Source organism: Corvus cornix, chromosome 1A (assembly GCF_000738735.6).
Source record: "Corvus cornix cornix isolate S_Up_H32 chromosome 1A, ASM73873v5, whole genome shotgun sequence".
In the NCBI taxonomy this organism is placed as follows: domain Eukaryota; kingdom Metazoa; phylum Chordata; class Aves; order Passeriformes; family Corvidae; genus Corvus; species Corvus cornix.
Window position 1 is genome coordinate 44,468,792 of NC_047057.1, and position 23,358 is coordinate 44,492,149.

Below are 23,358 nucleotides of genomic sequence, written 5' to 3' on the forward strand. Positions count from 1 at the left end.
CATACCCTTATCAATCTTGGATTCTGTACACGTCACATGCTGTCTCTCTCCTCCAGGAGTTGTCAATTTAAAGTTATGAGACAGCTCACAGGAGAAAGGAAGTAGCTGTCTGCTCATAAGGCCCATAATAGAAGTGAAATAACACTATATGCACAAATACAAAATAAAATGTGGGCATCAACCCAGTTACTTTATTCATATTAAATGTAGGAAAATGATCTGTGCTTTGTGGTTCTTACAGGTATATAGAAAATTCTAGTGACATAAATGACTGAATTTCAGATCAGCTTACATTCAGGTCTAGTATAAGCATTATTTAACTAAACTTTTTGAAAATCAGCTGAACATGTTTCCATAGCAAGACTTAAAGCAATACAATTACGATGGTCTGCACCTCAGTGTTTCTCATGTGAGTCGGGACGTTGGTAGATGTGGTGCTAAATCTGAATGAGAGGGCAGGTTCCAGGTTCAATCCATGCTGCAGGCATATTAAGATCTTCTGTCACTGTGCAAATCCTAGGACAGGCAACACAGGAGAGGCATGGCTTTCTTCATGCATGGCTTTCTTCATTCAGTGTAAACAGCCAGAGAAGTGGATGAGTTTTGGAAACAGAGTTTGAGTAAAAGGATATTGAGAAATGTGACTTGAGGAGGGCTTTAAACACTGGAGTGTGCAGTGAACCTAACAGGGCTCCTACTTCGCTTGCATTTCCTTTGATGCGAGGAGATGCCCAGGACTGCAGCACGTGAATCACAGCACCTTAGAAAGGAGAAGGGAGATGTTTCAACGTAAGTATGGAAGAAGGTCTCTAAGCATGGAAGGAGGCCTTTTCTACCCATCACGGTTTCATTAGCTCAGTTAGCTTACTCCAATTCAGAGTATGAGAACTTGCTATTGCAGCTATTACCAAAAAAAAAAAAGTTTAACCATAAAAAATTTATCAAAAAATAAAGGTATAGTAAGGAAACTATTTAGTATAAGACAATTACACTGGGCTAGTGAATACTGGTTTCAAGGACAACTATTTCCAATATAAGTACTTCCATTAGCAGTATAACAACACATTTTTACCATTGTGCCTATCCTTGGAGTGTTTTGTCAGTTCAGTTGTTATGCTGAATTTGTAATACCTGCAGCATAAGTGAAGGAAAAAACATGTGAGGCTGGTTTGGAAGGAAGTGGGAACACATGTTTAAAGCAGTTTTTCTGCTGAGATACTCATGTGGTAGACATGCAGCCTCAGTTCCTGTCTGAGCAGACCTGCACAGGTGCCTTGATGATAATGGCAAGTGGTGGACCAGCAATCTGAATTTATCAAGGGCGCTTGTTCTATAATTTGCAATCTTGCATCTTAGTGTAACATTTTCAGTTCTCTTGCTATCGCACTTTTCACCTGCATGAAGCAACCTTAATAAATCCTCTGTCCAGAACTGCCCTTGTCACTATTTCCTGGAAGATGTCATGCAGAAAAAAAAGAGGTACAAAATACATACTTATTTAGTGTCCTTTGTCATTAAAAATCTGGGAGGTACATGATATTGTTCCTGCCTGTATGAACCCTTCCACCTGTATTTACCCAAGGAATTTGGTTGTAACTGTAAAAATTTGGTGTTATTCATTGTTCACAAAGCAAAAGAATTGGCTCATCCTTGCTAACCAGTGTGCTACCACAATTGTGGTGTAACTGTTAGCTTGGTGTGATTTTAGCAGTTGTGTTCAGGATCATTGAAAAGCACTTCATGTTTTCGCTTTTTAGACAGCTACTCAGTTGCTTTTGCTGCTACTATTGATTTGCCTAATAATTTTACATACACAAAGCCAAATCTTGCTATTATTTAGAAAGACTTGTGTTCCCATTGAAGGCAATCCAGATTCATAATACCAAGACGTTATGCTGATGGCTGAGACAAATACAAAGCTTCTCATGTTGGGAGTGAATTCAGGATCTTGTTAGATCCCAGAGTATCTCAAGTCAAAATAAAATTTCCCTATTTAAAACAGAAACTCAATAGATTGTGTGTTTGCTGTGCCTACAGAAGAGGGAAATACTACAATATATCCTTTCTAGCCTCTTTACTGAAGAACATGGCAAATTCTAACAGCTCCATAAGAGATTCCTCATGCATTCCTCAATCATTTCTGCTGGTTTTGGCTGGGATAGAGTTATTTTGTTTGGTTTTGTTTTTTTTTAATAGGGTTGCGAAAAGTGTTGATAACACAGGGATGTTTTAGCTATTGTTGATCAATGATCACACAGCACAAGGAGTTGGGAGGGAACACAGCTGGGGCAGCTGACCCCAACTGAACACAGGGATTTTCTTGGCACCATGCTCACTATATCAATCTGGGGAAAGAAGGAAGAAGCAGGGGACATTCAGAGTGATGGCGTTCATCTCCAAGTCACTGTTACGTGACAGAGCCCTGCTCTCCTGTAGGGCTGAACATCTCTCAGCCCACGGGAAGCAGTGAATCAATTCTTTTTTTGCTTTTCTTGTGTGCATGGTTTTTGCTTTCCCTATTAAACTGTCTTTATGTCAACTCATAAGTTTTTCAAGCGGTTACCTTCTGATTCTCTCCCTGATCTCACCAGGGGTGAGTGAGTGAGCGAGCAGCTGAGCAGGGCTCAGTTGTTGGCTGGGGTTAAACCACAGCATCATCATTAAACAAATCATACATCCGAAAACATATGTTTGTGTTCACTCACCTATGAACTCAGAGCAAACGGCCAGCAGCAGCAGGGAAAGCAGAGAAGTCCCAGGAGCACCAGCCGGACTGACTTAGCTAATGAAGTGTGCATAAACAGCAAACATCCATCATCATAAATTATCCTTAAAGTCCCCTTTCACATCCAGCCATCTCCTCGCATCTATTGCTTCTTAGACAACCTGTGACATCCGTGGCCTGAATCCTGCAAATGACTAGACTGAGTAGGAAATGTGCTCTGTAAACATGCTGTTCATTATAGCTATTTTACCTACTGCCAGATGGGTTGATTTGAAATGGTTTATTGCTTACTCACCCTTTTGTGTATTTGAATTAGAAGAGTTAACAAATTGCCTAGTAGTCAGGAATCAAGTGCTTCAGGCCAGCAAAGATTATGAAACTGCCTTTTCTACCCCCATAGACTGTTGCAGGGGAGCTGGAAATTTTACATGGGGGTGTTTTTATCTGAACAGAGTTTTGCTTTTTTAAACAAGCTGCACATTGCAAATAAAACCTGTACTTCAAGACTATTAGTAGGAAAAACAAATATGAAAAGATTGTAGCTTATTAATTGGCTATGATGTTGTTATTTTGATATATTATAAACAATAGATAGAACTAGATAGATAGACCTTAGTAAAAGAACACAGCTGGGGCATAAGAAAGTTGATACTAGAAAGATAATTTTTCTCAGAAAAGACAAGAGTAGCAAACATGTATTCATCCAGTATCACTATTTCAACATCATCCAGTACTCACGAGATCAAACTTATTTCAGTGCTGGCATTAGTACCAGTATCCAGCACTTATTAGTAAAGCAAATACAGACCAGGAGAATCAGATAAGCATGTATTTTGAAGCACATGAGTAAGCTTCAGGAGCAAAAACCTATTGAAAGGAATAAAATATCCCAGTCAGGTAGAGCAGAGCCGAGTTAATGGAAATACATTATCCTGTGGCTAAAGAAACAAGCTCAACCAGACCTTATGCTCCCCTCCAACATTTTCATAGAATGAGGGCAGGTAGCTGCCCTGCTACTTACAAGATTAGCTGTATGTAACTTCACTGAACTCAGCACACTGAGCTGCATTTGTAACAATTTCAGTAACTGCCATTCTGGTTGAAGTCTGTAGATTCTCTAAAAGATACAAAAATATATTTGCATTGAGTTTACCAGCTCCATAGATACAGTTATTCTCCCCCCAGCTGCTGCAAAAATAAGCCCAGCCTTTCCCAGAGTTAGCTAACTCAGATACAGAGCTGGTGCAACGAGGAAATATTTTCCATCTCTTAACTGCAGTGACATTTGAGAACACCTGCCCTCTGGAAGGCTGCCTGGGCTGTACATCTTTTATCAAACTGGGGTTTGCCTTTACTTTTGCATTCTGCCTGAGCTTACAGATTTTTTTGTTTTATTTAAATGACCAGATATTAGTCCTGACTCAGGAAAGCATTAAATAACATCCTTAATCACTTTCTTAAAGTGCTTAATATTTACTGTGTGTTGAAATGTTTTCTTGCACTTACTCCATACAGGGCTAGACTGTTCTGAAATTACTTTCTGTCTTAGCATTGCTTTCCACTGCCTCTGTAGAAGAAATGCAATTTAGAAGTGTAATTCACTGTATTCCTTCCCAATCCACTAGCAGTATCTTCTGCACGTGAAGGGTATTTTGAGGAGGAGATCCTCTCTCATTACAACTTATTATACAGGGCATAGCTCTCAACAGCCCCACAGTAAATCCACACCAAACTGTAAATATAACATAACACAGGGCATTGAAAGCACCACAGGTCACTTCAAAATCGTAATAATGAGCTACTTTTGATGGCAGCAAGGACTTGGGAACATGGCAATTCAGAACAAATGGAGAAATATTGCTCTGCCTTTCCCAGTTTGTACCTTCTGGTGGGTATTCACACGTAAGACGCTTACTGCCTAGCTCAACTGCTGGAAAGTTGTCTACATCTACCTTGCCTCCAGGCAGGCTCCTTTCATGAGAAATGAAGTAAATTTACTTAAAGTAAGTAGAGGAATATCCCCTCCACTCCTCCCCCACCCAGTTACTGGAGCTGGTTCCCTTCTTACAGATCAAAGACTATTTTAAACACCAGGAGTAGTAAGAGTATAAGGCATAAATTTGGCAAAAAAGGTGTAACTTTTTCCAAAGCCATTTGGAAAACAAGACAGGCCCTTTAATTACCAAGTAGAAATAAAGCTGTCAGGCATTTACTGACAGTTTTTCAAAATGATCTTTAGCATGGAGAAAATGTAACTTCGGCGCCTAGTGTCAGATCAAAGTTTGTCTGCCATCGATTAGAATGAAAGAATATATGAAATCTGAAGGTGACATCTGGTATTTCAACACAAAAATGGAATGTCTCAGACTTAAAAACGTCTTTGTCAAGATAATCTCCATTTAAAGCTCAACAATGTAAACTGTGACCAGATCGAAGACTGCAAGCACTAGAACACTCAAAAGTGAGACACTGAAAAGACAACTTTTATTTAGCTGGCATTTTCCTATCTGTTAACATGGTATGGAGTGAGCAGTATATGGGCTGTGCAGAGCAAAATGGAACGCCAGGGATGGCTGCACTGAATCACCCGAGTACTGTAACGTTTACTGCCCCATAAAACCCATCATATGGAAATCAATGCCCATCACAGAGGTTGTTGTTATATATTTTGGCTGCTCAATTGTAAATCGAATGGTGGAAGCTTAAGTTCAATATATAATGTGTCTTAATATAGGGTTTTTTATTTTTGTTTTTAGCAGTTACTCTACACAACTATGACTTCTTGTTTTGAACAAATGCAAAATATAAATACTCTGTGACAGCATGTATTAAACTGATTCAGCTCTTGTAGTCTGGCAGAAGGGCAGACAAAGGCCATGTGCCTATTGCAGTGGCATTCAGTCAAGCCCTAGAAGGCCATTACTCTGTGTTTAGAAAAAATAGGTGGGATCTTGGGCAGCAGGAAGAACTCATAATGATGAAGCAACCTTCTGCCTCATGGTTTGGTTTATTATTTTTAAAAGGTCAGTTGTTAAATGTAGGTAAATACAAACACTGTTGCACAAGAACTGTAACAAGGGAAACCCACGTGGCCATATGCACCCACCAAAATAGCTCTGGCTTTTTCCTCCCATGAACTGATCACATGCCCTGTTTCCTCTGCACACCCTGAATTCCTCCCTGCTGCCAGTGCTCGCTGCCTGCAGCCCCACTGGCTCACGCCCCATGCCAACTGACAAGCTAACCTAACATCACAGGAAAAGTGACAGAAAGCAAGAATTAATGAGATACCTGTTTGTTTTATTTTAATTCTGATTTCCCATTTTTCTGTATGGTTTTAAACTGACGGTGATCAGTGTGACACACAGCATCACTGATGACCAGGGAATGCAGTCCCAGCATTGCTCTTGAGTCTGTAGAAATGGAGAAAACTGACAACAGCAAGAGACTAAGAGCAGAGTAGGATTTTCCATCTTTCCTTAACAGTCCCCTGAATAAAAAGCACTTGCATATGAGTCATCAATCATTTTAAGGCCTGTATTAGCTTGTGAGCAGGTTATCATGAGCTGAAATGATTAACAGTTGTCAGAGAGGGGTGGTGAACAATTGCTGCTCCATGGCCTGTTCTTTCCCATAGAGGCCACCAGCCTTATTGCACCCTGACGAGAATAGATTTCCCAGTCCACAGGTTCCCCTGAGTAGCAAAATGAGGTGTGCAAGCACTTATCCTTCTCACCATTGCCTCTTAAAGGTCAAGCAGCTCCTGCTCAGGAGGTTTGCATGCCAGCTGTGAGGCTAAGGTCAGTACAGAAGTACACAGAGAGCCAAACATCTTGGGCGAGCGGCTGGTTCAGAACTGGGTGGTGAAAGTGCTAATAATATGGAACAGCTTAATATTTTTACTTTTTATTTGGAAAAAAAATAGGATTCCTATAATTTGTATAAATTAGAGGGAATTTGTTCTTTGGTTGTCAGGAACCGAGGAAGATGTGTAGGATGAACATGGATGAACATGTAGGATAACCTGGCATGTTTAGATGCCCATGAACCTCAGGAGTAATAGAATAGTTGGCTGAGGATTCTTTTTCACTGACCTTGATTTTGAAGGCAATGGGGGAATACCAGGAGAATGGAATACTTATGCTGTGCTAGTATATAAAGTGTTCGAGTGACTTGACCATGATAAATATCCCCTAGCAGTGGCAGGGAGTGTAGAAAAAACATGCTGGTAGAGACAACAGAGAGTGACAGTACTCCAAGAATGAACAATAGGCACAGAATGTCAATTGTGGTGATTTTTCTGAGACTTGCCAAAGAAATATTATTTCATCATTTCAGATTACAGGTTTGTACAGGTGCCTGTGGAGATGTAACACACCTAGGTGATTGCAAGGGGGTTAATTTTGTACTGTGTAAAACCTAATGAAAAGTTAGCTATACACCGTGTCAGAAAAGCCCTTGCTAAGTGGCTTAGAAACAGTTCCCATGAATTATTTTTACTTAGCTCTTCCCTCTGTATTTCAAGTATATGTTCCATGTTGTCCTCCCTCTCAGTGTTTGCTAACACATAATTCAGGAGCTCTTAACTAGAGGGAGGTGTCTGAGAGCAGAGCTGGTGCTGCAACCAGCAGGACATGGGTGCAATGGGAATGTCAAGGTACAGGGTAGGTCTGGAGCACAGGGTGAGCAGTACTCAGCACTACAACTAGAGGAGCCCAGGGCTGCTGCCAGGTGCCAGACCACAGCCAAGCTTCTTGGATGGACCTGTTCACCCACTGCTTTCAGAGCAATCTGAGCTTCCTGTGCAATCCTGCAGCAAACAAACAAAAATGTCTAGTATGTCCTTGACTACTTGCTGGAGGCTTGAGGGGAATAAAGTAAGCAGGAGAAGGATGGATTTTACACTTTTTATACAGGATTGGTATGGTAGGCAGACCTCATTCTGAAAAGACTGATGAAAAATTAGAGAGGATAGAGAACCACAAAAAAATGACAAGGGCAAAGTGCTTTTCATGGAGAGATGGAGGGTTCCATCTGTTTAGCTTGTCAACAAGAAAAGTGAGAAGCGACTTGCTTACAGTGTGTAAATGCTTTCCCAGGCAGAAAATACTGGGCAGTCATCACTTCTCACAGCTTGCAGAGAAAAGACAACAACAGGATCCAGTGGCTGAAAGCTGGAGCCAGCCAAATTCAATTAGAAATTAGGCCCAGCTTTGTAAAGATGCCTGCTTAGTAACCACATGAACAAGGAGATCCTTTTCCACAGAATCAGACAGGCTGCTTTGTGAGAGATAGGCTTGAACCAAATCTGAGACATTTCACTAGACTTTGAATAAAATAAATGCAAGTTAGTAATTTCTAAGAGGAGGGATTAAATTGTCAAACAACAACATTAAAAAAAACCCAAATCAAGCTCTTAGGTCTACTTTGCTCAATTCATAGACATCTGTCAGACTAGAAGAACAAGGGGAGACATTTCCAGTCTCTTTTCCTAACAAAAGAGTCACACATAGCTGAGAGAAAAATGGCCAAGAATGATGTGCTAGGAGGACAAAATGTAAATCTTACATCTCTTGCTCCTTCATACTGGTAAGTAATCATGGAACCTTCCTGTTAGGATGTCTGGGGGAAGAAAATGATCTTTAATTATATTGGCCATTGTATTGATGCATTTGCATTAAGCACTCAGCTCCACTGGTGATGAGCATAGCATTAACACCCAGAAGGGCAGCCTTGCAGGATTAGATGAAAGGGGAGAGAAAGCTCCTGGTGTGAGAAAGGAGAGCAAAGCCTGATGCAGGAAGTCAGGGGTGGCACAAAACCACTTGGCTGTGGCTGAGGGAAGATGGATAGGAGGCAGAGCTGCAGTGGCAGCCCCTGGAATGAGGCAACACAGGACGGAAGGGGACCGATAGCATGCAGGAAATTGAAGGGAAGCAGGAAAGATGTGCAGATGCACCTCTGAGTAATAACACAAGCTCATCGACTGTTCAAGAGAAGCAAAACTATTACCTGTAGAGAGCTTCCCCCTGCTTTGCCCTCAACTACAAAATCTGTTTACACTACTGGCCTCCCACTGCCTGCTACCATCATCGCTGTAAAAGCAGTATGTCCTGCTGTGAAGAAGCCAAGCTGCATGGAAAAGTTTGCTCCTGGATCTCACCAGCTATTGCTACAGTGCTCTCAACACCATGGGGCTTCCCAGCAACTATTGAACAATCCAGCACAGCAAGTGAAAAGCTTTTCAGTGCTCTTAGAGGATTCACTAAAATGCAGAGACAAAACATTTGTGCAACCCACGGGCTTGGGCTTTCTTGACCTACTGTGGCATGGCTTTGGGGGATTAAAATAAGAGAAGTGGGAATTTCAGACAATGCTGGAGGTGAGAATAGGTCCCCTGCAGACCTAAGATATATAAAAGCTAAATAGCTACCAAAAGACAATTACAAGCTTAAGCAAACTCATGTGATAAACACAAATATTCCCTGTATAACATGCCGGTATAAACAAACGTGTTTATTAACCCTATTTAGGAGGTTACTGTCTTTCTTAGAAGAGTTTATTTTAATTGATAATTTTTATTTTAATGTTATTTTAACTGAAGCAGAGGGAAAGGACAGAAAGGCGGACAAGACAGTCCTACAAGTTCACTCACAGCTCCTTGTTAACACTGGCAAGCTGCTCAGAAATGATCTAGATGCCTGCTGATGCCACCTCTGAAAGCCCTGTATGAATTATAACACACAGCTGCTATTCTACAGCAGCTTTTAAACACTTGATTCTAGGCAGTTTACGGTGGGTGATAGAAGTGGTTTGTTTCCTTAATATCTTTCTGTAACAAGATGCTATTTTGTTAATTGCAGAGCATGAAGGTAATTATACTGTGGAATCATAGGTTGTGACATGAGAGTGCTCATTTTGCCCAGTGTGGAGTTAGACAAATAGATGGTCAATCATGGCTTGCATTTCCCTGTTGCTGAGTACCAACAATAACAATCCTGATAAATAGGAGCTACAGGTACAGATAAGAACCCACTTAGGCTTTAGAAGAAACAAAGTTTACTAGAAGCAGTTAGGCAAGTGTTACAGCACAGATAATTGCTGCCCACTGCTTTTCTTCTGCAGATACATCACTGCCCTCACAGGCTGGGTTTGGAGCATTCAGTCAGTGCTTCATCATGATGGACATGTTCACTGTTTCTGATGTTTGCTTTTTGAAAACCAGTTTGTGCTTTTCTTCAGCTGCCAGAAGCAAGCCTGCAGTCATAGCACGGGTGAGTAGGTGGCAGGGCTACAGCCAGCCCCCTGTAGTACTAAGGTGGCTGTTATGGGGGTGGGTTACACAGCAGTTACTCGCTGTCCTTTCTTTTGAAAGCTGCAGTGGTGAGTGGCAAGCCGCAGAGAGGACTGTGCTTTGGAGAAGCCTTCCAGCTCTGGGGAGGAAGGCTGTTATTAGCACAGAGTTGATAGATGCTCTAACGATTGTTTGGCTTCAAGAGAGGGGCTGACACCTTGCCAGGAGGACAGATTTTTTGGGGGTGAAGGGTAAACAGAGCCAGGTATCCACTTCCCAACTCTATGTGCTTTGTGGGGGAGTGGTTGCTGTGTGAGCCACAGCAGGGACAGTGCACACAGATCCAGCTCCAATGGGTAATACAATTCCCCAGTCACTGGGCAAAGCTGGATGTTAGATTTGGGATTAATCTCTGTGCCTCTGTATTTTGTTACAGATGTAAACAACCACAGAGTACTGAAGAAGAGCAGAGCAGACAGCCTTGATGCTGAGCAGGGGCCAGTGCCGCTGTGTCCTGAGCAGCCCCTTCCCAGTGCAGGCACACCACTGCCACAGGCAGCGCCGCGTCCCCAGCCCAGAGCTGCCAGGTACCCACCCACCCACCTATCTATGACTGACTGGAAGTTTTGCAACACACTTTGACGAGTGCAAAAAAAAATATCCATGCTCAATTTAATTCTTCCTTCAGCTCTGATAATTGGTTACAGTAAGTAATAGTTGGGTGCTGAATTAATTTTTGCCCTCTCAAGTTCAGTACTTTAAAATATGTCAAAAGACATGTTGCTATTTGCTGCACAGTTTGAAGTGATCCTGGAAATATTGGCTTCTGTTGCTGCTTTTCAAATCCTAAACTTCAATGGCTAATTCAAGCTTTAAAAACTCAAAGACTAACAGATGTGTATGGAATTTTTTTGAAGAAAAAAATCCATCAGAAAAAAATCAGAAATTGAAGTCTACCATTTGAAGTCTGTTAGAAAGAATTTGAAGTTGATAAAACACAAATTAACTTTTGCTGTCAGTACTTACAGCAACAACATTCCAAGACAGAGAGACCCAAAATGAAAAATCTTATTTATAAAAATGAAACCAGATTCCACTGTCAGGGAATGCAAACTAAATAGCAGGAGTTAAAGGAAAACCAGGTAGATTTTGGTGGTAGATAGCCACCACAACTTCCAGGTACCGGGCAGAGCACTTACTATCACCGGCATCTTGCCCTGTCCGTGAAACAGAAGAAAGGTAGTGCAAATCCCTTGTTAGCCTCTGTTTCTATTTTCAGACCAGCTCTTCTGCTTTAGATTCACATTATTAATGGGCCCTCTGGGGCACAGACATCCAGAAATTAAGCTTTGCTATACCCAGAAGGCCAAGAGCACTGCCAGGAGTTGGCACCTGATTTAGACTCATGGTGATGAGGCTCAGTTTAAGATTCAGAGTGATCTCTTCTGCCCAAGGCAGAGAGGTCTCTGTCTCAGGGTGGCTTTCTGCTGAGTGGACCAAGCCACTTTTAGGCTGGGTCCCAGAGAGATGTGAAGGTCAGACTGAAGATGTTCAAAGTCAAGTTAAGATGTGCTAAATAACAAAAATGGCCTTCTTGTGCTGACAGTGATCTTGCTGCTGTGTTGCAGGCTACTGAGGTATATCTGAGGCTCATGCACTTAGCTTTTTTCTTTGGAAAGTAAAGCAGATCCATGAATTCCCCAACAGCTAGGGTAAATAAGCCCTCTTCTTTTTTTAACACAGCTACCTCAAATGAAAACATGCTACAGTTTTCTTGATTTCTCTGGCCACTGCCAGACACAAGGAAAGCGCCACATACGTATTGCTGAATTTGGTTTTGCCTCACTGGATTTTTATGGATGGTTACCCTCAAAACACAAACTATTAATAGGCCTGTGTCTGAATGCTCGACCACGTGAGACTTCATCTGTTACATTCAGGCTGTGTTTTGATAGATTGTTATTCCATTAACTAAAAATCCTTGGGCTATGAAGGATATAAAACAGTCCTACAACCACTTGCCCTAAAGCTAATATTTAAATATCACAGGGAAAAATTGAGTAGTCCATTAGAGGAATGGGAAAGGAATTACATCATAGGCAATGAGAAGGAAATATATGTGAATTCTAGCAGTATAAACCAATGTAAAACAAAAGTTTTTTGAGCTGAGATTTGTTTAATTGATGCTAACAACACTACAGATTATTTAAATAGATTTTGTAACTCTGTTGTTGTTACAGAGATTAAATTACACTAAGATAATAATGTAGTTTTGGGGTAATTTACATAACAAATAAGGCTCCTAAAATTTCAGTTTTCTGCATATCCTTTTTAATGGGAACAAATTCCAAAACAATTTCAATTTTAGAAGCAATTTGTGAAGCTGTCCAGTGATCATTGCTCCTGCTCTAAATTCCCAGGCAAAAATTAGCCAGTTTCTTTTATTTTCACTCATGCACACAAAAATTCTTGCTTGCAACATCAAATCAACCTCTTCTGCCTTATCTGGTTTATAGTGCAGAATAAACCAATTTAAATTAAGTGATTCATGATTTTAATTAACAAGCAAGAAATTTTGATGTGACTATCAGTTTTTAACTTGCATTACACATCTTTATAATTTGATTTGAAGAAAGTTTAGCATTGTTTGTTGGAAACTTTGTAATACAAATTTCACCTAAATATAGTCAATGCTAAATGGGGTTTGTTTTTTCCCACCTATGTACCCACACACATTCGTGTATACAGCTCTTGCTTGGTATACATATATTCATGTTCTAATTTTTTTTTACTCTGTTGATATTTAATACCAAAGAAATAATTAATTAGAATCTCTAAGTAAAATGAATTTGAATTGTATATATCTAAGTCTTCAAGTGCTTTTTCAAAAAAACAAACCCTCTCATAGGTGATTATTAAATACATGTATTTTGAAAGCAGTGCTTTTTTTCTCAAGATCCTGGTTCAATTCTGCCCTTTATATTTGTTGCCTGTGAACAAAGCTAAGAGCATCTGCAAAATTTATCAGAATGGGAAGTGACATTGCATGGGTTCAAGTGATTCGAAAACAGAAGGAAATAGCCAGACCTGGTTTTGGCCCTTCAGCAAAGGGAACACTCTGGCGGCTCTGATTTCTTCTGCAGACTGAGCATGATCCTGCTGGCAGCTGGGTATGGTGCACACAGCAAAGCACTCCCCTTCCTGGCTCCATGCTGGAGGTAAGTCACCATCAGCTCTACCACGAGGGCCTTGCTCTGCTTGGGGACCAGAGGGTGGTGTTCAAAGCCCAGCAGGTCTCCAGGACAAAATACCTGCTGGGCCCTTCCCCACCGACATGGGTTGCTCTGGTATCTTCCACTGAGATAGGCTTCTGCTCAGTGCAATCCAGCACTTACTGTGGGATTTGCATGAGGAACCTGGAGTGCCATTTAAAGGCTGCCACTTTTGCCCACATTTTGAAGGACCCACTTTTGTACACTCCTTGTAAGCACCATGTGAAAGCAGAGCCTTTAGATTTGCAGCTTTTAGCAAAGCAAGGATCTGTTCCCTCTCTCTCCCCCAGCTGCCATCAGAATAATAGGCCCAACAGAATTAGTAAATTAAAGGTTTCACTCTGAATGCATCACAGCTGTGGAAAATATATACTTTAGCTTTCTGGGCTGATGACTTCCAGCTCTATCCAAAATAATTGCCCCTGTAACTGCCAATCAGGACTGCTTCCCAATACCAACTTCAGCAGGAGACATCCCAAAAAACTGAAGCCTGAGGCTAGATGACATGGAAATGTGAGTTGGTGAATATCTGAATGTTCTCATAGTGCCCTCAAGGAGCCAGGTGGACCCAGTGTGCAGGAGTCAGTAGTACAGCACAGGTTGGGCAGGAAATGACAAGGCCTCCTGCCCTCCTCTTTCAGCTTCCTTAAATGCTCTAGGATATCCCTGCCTGTCAAAGATTTCTCCTCCTGCTGTAGCTAGAATGGTTATGAGATGGCCTCCTGAAGCTCCTTTCACCATTGTTCTCCACTCCAATGTGTCCTGGGCAGTTTCAGCTGAGAGGGCAGAGAGGTGCAGCAGCATGGGCAGCAGTGAGGCAGAATGCAGTGCCCATGGAGGAAAGGGTGTTGTGCCAATGTACAGGGCTGAGCTGAGCGTGCTGGGAGCACAGCAAAAGCCTGCAGGCAGCTACAGCAAAGGGCTGATCTGGACCCTGGGGATGTGGAAAGCTACTGGTACAGACACAATTTTAAAATAAAAGTGGGCTTCAGCACTCTGCTCCTTCTGGAAGAGATACCTGTCTTCTTAATGAGCCTGTTCCCATATCAGAAACTCGTTTCTTTTAAAACTTACATTTAGTGAAAGGGGAATATTTCTGTCAGTGCTTTGGTTGCACCTGGTTGAAGACACCATCTGCTGCGACACTTGGCCAGCTTGGCATTTAAAATGTCATTTATACCAGAAAGCAACTGAACCTGAATACTGAGGCAGATGTCATGAGCAAAGGTGAACTTCCGTAACTGAATGAGATTGCTGATAAAAAGACTGAATTGCAGAAGCTTTTGCAGAAAGCCTTGTGGAGGATCACTGATTCTTCTGCATGTGCTTTATTTCCTGTATGTGCCTTGTGCAATCTACCTTGGAGGAGCAATGCTACAAGAGATATCAGTGAAATTTTGCATTTAAAATTCAGCATTTGTGATTCCTGCTGGTTAAAGAAGGATGAGCAGGTTTCTGTCCTCTCCAGAAATGGGATGCACAATATTTTCTAAACCAAGCTACTGAGTCCTAGAGTTGCTTCAGCCCAGCAGGGCAGGAGGACATGCTCATTTTTCTATGTAGCACTGCTGCACACAAAGTTGTTCAAAACTGTTTGCTTCCTCAAAGTTTCTGTTCCAGACGACAGCAAAAGGACAAACAGGCTGAGATATCTTCTTTCAGCATAGAAGGTGTAGGAAGAGTTACTGCCGATGCCCTAAGTACAGAATCTCATTCCCAAATGTACCTCCTGATGTGTGTTTAGGATGCAACCCAAAAATCCATGGGACAAAGAAGGAAGAGGAATGAAATTGGTAAAAAACACATTAAAGAGAAATAGAGGCTAAAAAAAATAGAGTTAATTGCTCTACCCGTGTTTGAGCCCACAGGGCTTGTATAGATGAGTGTTAGTGATGAAGCTCTCCAGTGGTGCTGGGGCAAGCTTTGTTCTTAAGGTTGAATAATCTATCAAGAAACAAGTCCTTTCCACTTATGCTGCTCAGTATGGCTCAAATTGCTTTTCAGCTGTGCCCAGTGCTTTTGTTGACTTAAAGTAAATGAAACATTATCCTTTTCTAATTAGATAGGTTAGGAGATGTTGGAGATGTTGGTGCTACTTCCTACTAATTTAAAGACTAGAACTAATTTCAAGAAAATAAAGTTTAAAACCCCACCTTTAAGTAATTAATTAATCCAGAATTTGATTTAATAAGGAAGGAAGCAACTGAGGGTTAAGTGACCCAGTTGGGTGGGCAGGCAAAGGAAATCAGCCAGCATAGAGTAAGTGGTGCAGCCACTGTGGGGGTCATTGGGGAGCAAAGGTTTTTTCTTCTTGACAGGCAATTGCAAGCATGTAATACACCCAACCCCCTTCTCAGTCATCTTTAGCAACGATTCCTGTGAGTCAGTGCACTGGGTGTAGCTGGCAAGGTGCTGGCAGCGGGGTCTGCAGGAGCCTCTGCAGGGAGAGGCCAGGGCTGCCCTGTGCTGGATACAGCTAACACACCACAGGGCATGGCTCAGTCCAGCTGCCAAACAGGGGCACCTCTGAGAAAGAGGATTTGAGATGGGGCAAAAAATACTGCATAGGCAGAGGATGAGGGGGAAAGAAGTGGGCAGCAGCCATGTGAACACCAAGTTGAAAGCAGAAGGAGGGTGAGGAGGTGCTGCAGGTGCCAGAGCTGAGATTCCTGACGGCCCCAGGAGGAATCCACACCAGCAGGCAGGCATTTCCCAGCAGGAACCTCAGCCTGTGGAAAACCCATACTGGGTTTATCGAAAAGGACTGCAGCCCACGAAGAGGACCCAGCCTGAATCAGGGAGCAGGAACAGCAGAGCCCACAACAATTGTTACACACTGACCACCATTCCCCAAGGAGGAGGTAGAGGAGTCAGGAGTGAAGCTGTGAAGTTGAACCTGGGAAGAAGTGGGGAGAGAAGGTGGTGTTTTACAGTTTTTGACTTTGTTTCTCACTATGCAATTTTAATTGGCAATAAATTAAAATCTCTTTTGCTCATGATGGTAACTGGCAAGCACTCTTCCCATCTTTCTCAACCCATGAAGTTTCTCTTTTCTTCCCCAACCAGCTGAGATGCTGGGGTGAATGAGGGGCTGGGGGGGCACAGCCCGCACCAGTTATCCACAGAGTAGGTCATCAGGTACAGAAAGCCTTGTGGAGAGGGCAGCTTTGCTAAAACACATAAGCAGACTGGAATAAAAGTCAACAATTAATTAGCAAGATACAGAAAAAAGCCACAGCCCCAACCAACTCTCTTTCTAAAGTGCACTTGCCAGCTTCACATTTTTGAGACTAGGTTCTGGTACATTTTACCACCTCCTAAAACCTGTGCAATCTCAAACTTCCAAAGACTTTTAAAAATCTTGCCACAAGAGAGCAAACAGCCCATCTCAAACCCTTATGAGAACATCTTGTAATGAACCTCCACAGCAAAAGAGATTTTTGTGACAGAGGGCCCTCTTCTTATGGCTGAGTTCCCTTATGGGTGAGATGTCATTTGATTAATGTAGCCTTCCAATTTTTATATTATGTATCATCCCATATTGGAATACAGCAATGCTTTTTGCATACTCATGTATATACTTATGAACACTTTATGAATGAAAACTATAGTCCTGACTGGTCGTACTATTCTAACTTGTCTCATGAAAATTTAAAAAAAAAATAGTACACGAAAAGTGCATTATTTGCCATGCAGAGACTGCAAAAGGATAATGCTAGAGATGAGAAATCTGTATTTCAAATGTGTATTTGTATTCTGCTGAATGACACAAACATGAGCAGTAACTACCACGGGAATTGTTACGCTAAAAAGAGTTTGAGAGCTGCTTATGTGACGACAGGACACTGACAGTATGAGAAAAGCACAGTATCTTGATGAGATCAAGACTTGTCACGTATTCTGTCCTCTTCCCAACATTTTCTCACTTGTTTCCCTGCCCCCAATTCAATAAACTAAACTACAGCTGCTATAGGAGGCTTTTATTCTGAACAAAACCAGTGAAAATACAGTTTACACTGAAAGCCCAAGCTGAGACAAGTCATGTTGTTGCTGTTGTTACTTGCTGGCTGTTTTAGGTGGGATCCACTCGTGTATCTTCTTGCGAGTAGTAGAGTAAGGCACATACTGCTCAGGAGTGCCACTCACATTGAATTTATGGTTCTCCCAGATAAATTTACGAGCGACTGGTGGATGAGTAGTTGGAGGGTCATCTGTCATTGAGTGCAGCCAGCGATGCCTTAAGAGGAAAAAGACATATTGATATTAAGGAACATTACATGACAAGGCTATCTCCTGACTCACAAGGGTCCTCCTCTGAAGAGACACTAAGTATTTATTCTGAGAAGGGAGAAAAATAATTTTAATCCAGTGTGACTTTCAATGAGACAACAGGATATTAATTAGTTTCACAAACCTAACTGATAAACAACAATTCTGCCTCCAAGCAGTTCAAAGCATACCTAAGTTCAAATTCCTGTTCCTTTGTACGTTCAGGTTTTGGGCAGAGTATGTTGTCACTTGTTTGTACAGCCTTCACCAAGCAGCCAGGTCAAGGCAGGCACTACAAATGGCAAAACCACAAGGTATGGTTTTGTTGTCTGGGCTTTTTCTTTGTTAGGTTATGAAGCTTTGTTTTGTTTTTAATTACCAGAAGACTACACTGCACAACAATTTCAATACCATTTTCAAAGCATACATGAGGCTACCATTTGGGATACAGATTAATGACGTAAGTACACCTAAAACAAGCATATAAATATTTACTGACTGCACAACACAATGATTAATACCAATCAGTAACAGGGTAATTATCAAGTGATTACAGTGATTAGCCTTTACCTATGAACTAAATGTCAATCTTTCTCGGTGCAAGCAACATTAATGATCAAGCAAAGCATTTTCTCTAACAATTTACTGAAACACTGCAGCAGAGACCAACTGAATTGATTCCATCCCATTCCTATTTCAGTGCCTGAAGCAACTTTGAAATCTGAATTCCATTTTAATCACCTGTCAGTTTACATGTACTTCCTACTGTGTGTAGTTACGACAAAAGTGAGGTTATGACATTTTTTGCAAGCTTATGTGTTTTTTTACTGAGTAGAATTAAGGAGACTTCTGCTAATCAGCTTTTGCAAAGACTTGACCTAAAAATATGAAGTTCTCTTCTCTAGTTCTATTAGAAAACCTAAAAATTGCATTTTCAGCCCTTAGCAACAAATCCAGCACACTTCATTTATACAGCAAAACAAAACCACTACAGAAGTGGTGAGAAATAGACTGATAGGTATATTGTAAACATGAAGAGCTCTAGAGAAGGCTGGTAATCTTTTCCAACTGCTTCTTGACATGTATTTTTAAAAAACAGAGAAAAAAAATCTCAACTTTAGCTATAACTTTAATACAAAAATGTCAATTTTAAAAAAGTGTCAGCCTGAAGTTCTTTTTCTTGAAGTAAAAAACCAAACAAAACCTCCAAACTGAAGCCACACATTGTAGGACTAAGGACTGCCAGGAAACTGGCTTGAATACAGACGGAACCATAAGATCATTTAAAACTAAGAGGAAAAAACTGTGTTTAGAGGCAAAGAACAGCTTCCTATGGGAAAAATTATCCACTTTGGAAGTTATACACATGTTCAGATGAAGTGACCAATGTAGTGTGAATGTGAAGGCAATCCAGCTCTTCCTCTCTCCAGTCTCCTTTGTAAATCTGGTCTCATTCAAAGTGTACATTTCCCACTGCTTTTATGTTAAAAAAAGGTAAGTGGCAAATGACTTCTGTCTGGAAAAAGGTGGCCCCATAGCACTACTAATCACAATGTGGTCTGATGATAGAGAATCAGGTCTTGCTCAGTTTTAAACCTAGTGTTTTAAACCAGCCTCTGAAATGCCCTGGCCACATCACACAAAGCTCTCACCTTAGGTGAACTCTCTTGCCCGATTCACACCTGTCAGAAGAATTCTGTGCACTACTGTGCTTCACATCACCTCAGGTATCACGTGTCCTATGACAGCCTGCATCAAGGTTGGCAGAAGTGCTGCAAAAAAGCTAACCTGACAGAGGGGGGATCCTATGCTCACACCCAACAAGCTCTCCACTGCTAACACAGAAACACAGAGTGTGTGGCATGAGAGAAAGGGCAAAAGAACAGTCCATTCTGCTAGTACTGACTCTAGAACTGCATTTCAAAACGCTTTGGAGTATCACTCCAGAGGAGCCTCAGTTTTTCAAAACTGCTTACTGTAACATATTATGTTGGTTTTGGCCAGGGTAGAGTTAATTTTCTTTTTAAAAATAAAAATTAAGGCTCTTACTGCAATGTGCAAGGGACATTAATAAAGTGAATTTAACTCTCTGTGACTGTGCTGCTTTGGGCTGGGATTGAGTTAATTTTCCTCAGTATGGGGCTGTGTTTTGGATTTGTACTGAACACAGGGTTGATAACACAGAGATGCTTTTGTTATTGCTGAGCAGGGTTTACACACAGCCAAGGCCTTTTCTGATTTTTGTACTGCCACGCTGTCAAGGAGACTAAGGGTGTACGGGAAGTTGGGAGGAGACACAGCCAGGACAGGTGACCCCAAGTGACCAAAGGAATATTCTATACCACATGGCATCATGCTCAGTATATCATGTAGGGGGAAGGAGGAGGAAAAAGGGGATGTTTGGAGTGGTGGTAATTGTCTTCCCAAGTCACCGTTACATGTGATGGGGCCCTGCTCCCCTGGAGATGGCCGAACACCTGCCTGCCCATGGGAAGCTGTGACTGAATTCTTGTTTTGCTTTGCCTGTGTGCAGCTTCTGTTTTCACTATTAAACTGTCCTTAACTCATGAGTTTTCCAGCTTTTACCCTTTTCTCCCCAGTCCCACTGGAGGGGGAGTGAACAAGTGGCTGCCTGGGGCTTGGTGCCTGGTTGGGGTTAAACCATGACACAGGCAACTTACAACACACATTCACCTAGTGATGCTTCTGGTAACAGTGGATAAGAATCCTGCACACAAATCCCTATTTACACACCTGTGATCACGCCTCACCATCCTCATGCTCCCCAAAAGTCACACACACCACCAGGACAAACAAAAAACTGTCAGACAGAAATCCAGTTACCAAGGCCCTGAAAGACAGGCTGGAGCAAGCACAGCACTAGAACTGTATTAATGCTCAGCTAAAATCAACTATATTCCAAGCCTGCTTGATGTCTGGCACCTCTGTCATTACAAGTGTACTTGTCATACATTCATTCCTTGAAACAGCAGAAAAGTTTCACAGTATCATTTAAGAGTAGCTTTACCTGTCATTTAAACTATTGTTTTGCAGCTTTTTAAGACTAAATTCATAAAACCTTTTAAAATACAGCATTTTTGAGAAATAAACATCTTTGGGTTTAAGATTTTCTGGATTTCTGTAACATCAACATGAAACCAGGCTCAAATTTAAACAGATCAGCAAAACCAATCCTTGAATCACATTTTCTCACTGGAAACTAGAAATAAAATTGCTCACTGACAAGACATGTCAGTACAGTCATAGGTATTGAAATACATGAAGAGATTTCAAAAGTTTGTTTAGAAATCAATCCACTATGAATTATATTTAGGAGTTTCAGGGCTTAACCTGGTCACAAAACATTCACCTTAGAAGCACAACATGTGACTTACAAAAGCATTTTGGTTTGCAGAGTCTGTTCTCTCAAACAAAAGCTCCCACTTTCCACTTAAAATCTTGATAACTTTATTTTGGGAAGACTTTCCCCTTGACACCTGCCTCAAAGAATCCTTTGAAGCTCTGATATCTCAGACTCTACCCCCAGATGCTCAAGAAAAGCTTTTCATGCACTAGATTGAACAGCATGAATAAAGAGATGTGACATCCTGCAGATGGCCAGATTTCTATACAAACTCGGCCTGTAAATCCATGCGTGGAAAAACAGGATTCAAAAGCAATTAATGACTGAAAACCTACAAAGAAGCAGATAACTTGCACAGAGCACACAAATATCAGGAGGATGCAAGCAGCTCTGAAGAGGCTGAGGCAGCTTGCTGAATCAGAGAGCAGTCACTAGAAAGCAGACTGAGCCCAGCAAGGCCTTTGCACTTTTTCTTGAGTAAATGAAAAATACACCTCAAAGTATCTTCAAAAGCTCTCAAGACTATGAAGAATTTTTTCCCAAGTTTTAACAAATATTTAAAAGCAAACTGAAGCTACAAGGGACCGGAGCCAATTCTATGATGTACAAGCTGTCAAACAAGAACTGATGCTACACAAACTCAGCAGCCACTACCATATGTGCATCTGCAAGGTTCAGGCACAGCCTGCGTCAGCTCAGGATGTTTGCCAACGTGTTAACATCCACTTTTTGCCACAAGTTAACCATGCAGTGAGACAAGAGAAATGAAGATGTGGGTTCAGGTCATAAGGCAGAAAAGGAAAAAGGGACACCAAATGTGTTTATTTGTTTACACATGGGAGATAACGAATTTCTCATGCAAGCTACTACACCACAGCAATGAGATGGCATTCAATTTAGCTGAAAACACCAAACTAGCACTTAATCAAGTTATAAAACTCCACAAATTTATTGTGAAGCTACTAAAAGGATGGAAATTTTCCCACTCTCCTTCCTTTTCTATTCAATCTTTTTGTTTTGTTTTCCTTGAAGGCAGACTTGAAAAGCAGCATTTTTACAGGAGAATTGCAAGTTTCCTTACATTTTCTAGTGTGTTGGCACTTTAAGTCTGAGGTGCTACATTCCTCCCTGTCAGATCAACTAAAGAGGATGCAGACTATTAAACTGACGGTAAATTTGCAATACTTCACTATATGAAATAAACACTCCTGGAGCTCCTTCCAAAGATGGCAGATTTGCACCAGAAGGAAATAAACCTCAAAGCACAGGACAGACACTACAAATACACAGGACAGTGCTGGCAAAATGAAGCGTCCCTACAAAAGGAAAAAACTATTCTCAAACTACAGTTCTTCTTTCCCCACAGGATGACACTGAAAGAGCAATTTATTTTTAACTAGTGTGTACACTTACACGAGCTGTCAATTTGTTTTTATAAAGTATTTGGCCAAAATGCAAACCGAAATACATTGAACCAGAAATACACGACACAAATAGCTTAAACACACAGGCCAAGGATTAGAGTGATGCTGCAATGGAGACATCAATGAAAGCACTAAACAGAGTCCACACAGGCATTGCTATAAACGGATTTAACTTCTATTGTTTGTATGTTCACAGAGCACACCCGATCAGTGTGTTCAAAAATGGAAGCACTGAGTTCCTGCAAACAGCATACTCTGACTAGTAAGAGACAAAACAAGTATTTGGTTTCTCTCACTGTCTAAAAGTGAAAAAGATGACTTTTGTGTAGGGAAAAAATTGTGCCAAATATCTTGTAAAGCATTAAAAGAAGATTAATATTCTTCATTCCCAAGGCAAGTATGGAAGAAATTTTTAAAAATCTAATTAACTCGTCTCCAACAAAGTAGATACCAACATCTGGATTTTGGAGACAAAAAAAGAAAACCCAGAGTGAAAAAGAAGTTAAATAACAACTAAATCAGTATAAACTACAAGCCTACATATTCTGGTGTGGAAACATTTTTAAAAAGCAACAGTCTCGATTCCCTGAAGAGTAGACATATGTCAAAACAACACTTTGATTTCTTTCATACTGTACAATTTCAGTACATCCTTTGTCAAAAGACATTACAGCAATTATTTCAGAATACTGAAAATACTCAGTAGCTCCTAAAACAGTATCACAATACGTTATTACATATAAGATGTTTTTTCTTTCTGTTTTTTCTTTTTCTCTAGTATCTGAGAGAAGGTAAAGGGCAGCATTTTTTCCCCAGTTGTTTTCAGAACTTTTCAACATACCAAAATGCTTTTTCCCAGTTCATCATGCATGAGCTTCACTTAATTGTACTTGAACAAGCATTCATATTCCACAATCCTGAAGGCACACTGCAAGGAGAGGATACAACAACATACCCACAAAATTTCACTGAGCTGAGCTAAATTAACTGAACCCCAGAGTAAAAAATCA

The 23,358-nt window shown here is 41.1% G+C and overlaps 1 protein-coding gene and 1 long non-coding RNA gene across 2 annotated transcripts in view; one reads left to right on the forward strand and one right to left on the reverse strand.

Moving 5' to 3' along the window:
• Positions 1 to 9,933, forward strand: part of LOC120411966 — a 40,791-nt gene extending 30,858 nt beyond the window's left edge. Inside the window, exon 5 of the long non-coding RNA XR_005604595.1 lies at positions 9,851 to 9,933. This is a non-coding gene — a long non-coding RNA (uncharacterized LOC120411966). The remainder of the gene's footprint in view (positions 1 to 9,850) is intronic.
• The window catches only part of NDUFA12 (NADH:ubiquinone oxidoreductase subunit A12), a 29,711-nt gene continuing 6,517 nt past the window's right edge, over positions 165 to 23,358 (reverse strand). Inside the window, exon 4 of the mRNA XM_039571622.1 lies at positions 165 to 17,528. Within this exon, the coding sequence (XP_039427556.1) occupies positions 17,348 to 17,528 (181 nt within the window). The 3' untranslated portion in view covers positions 165 to 17,347. The remainder of the gene's footprint in view (positions 17,529 to 23,358) is intronic.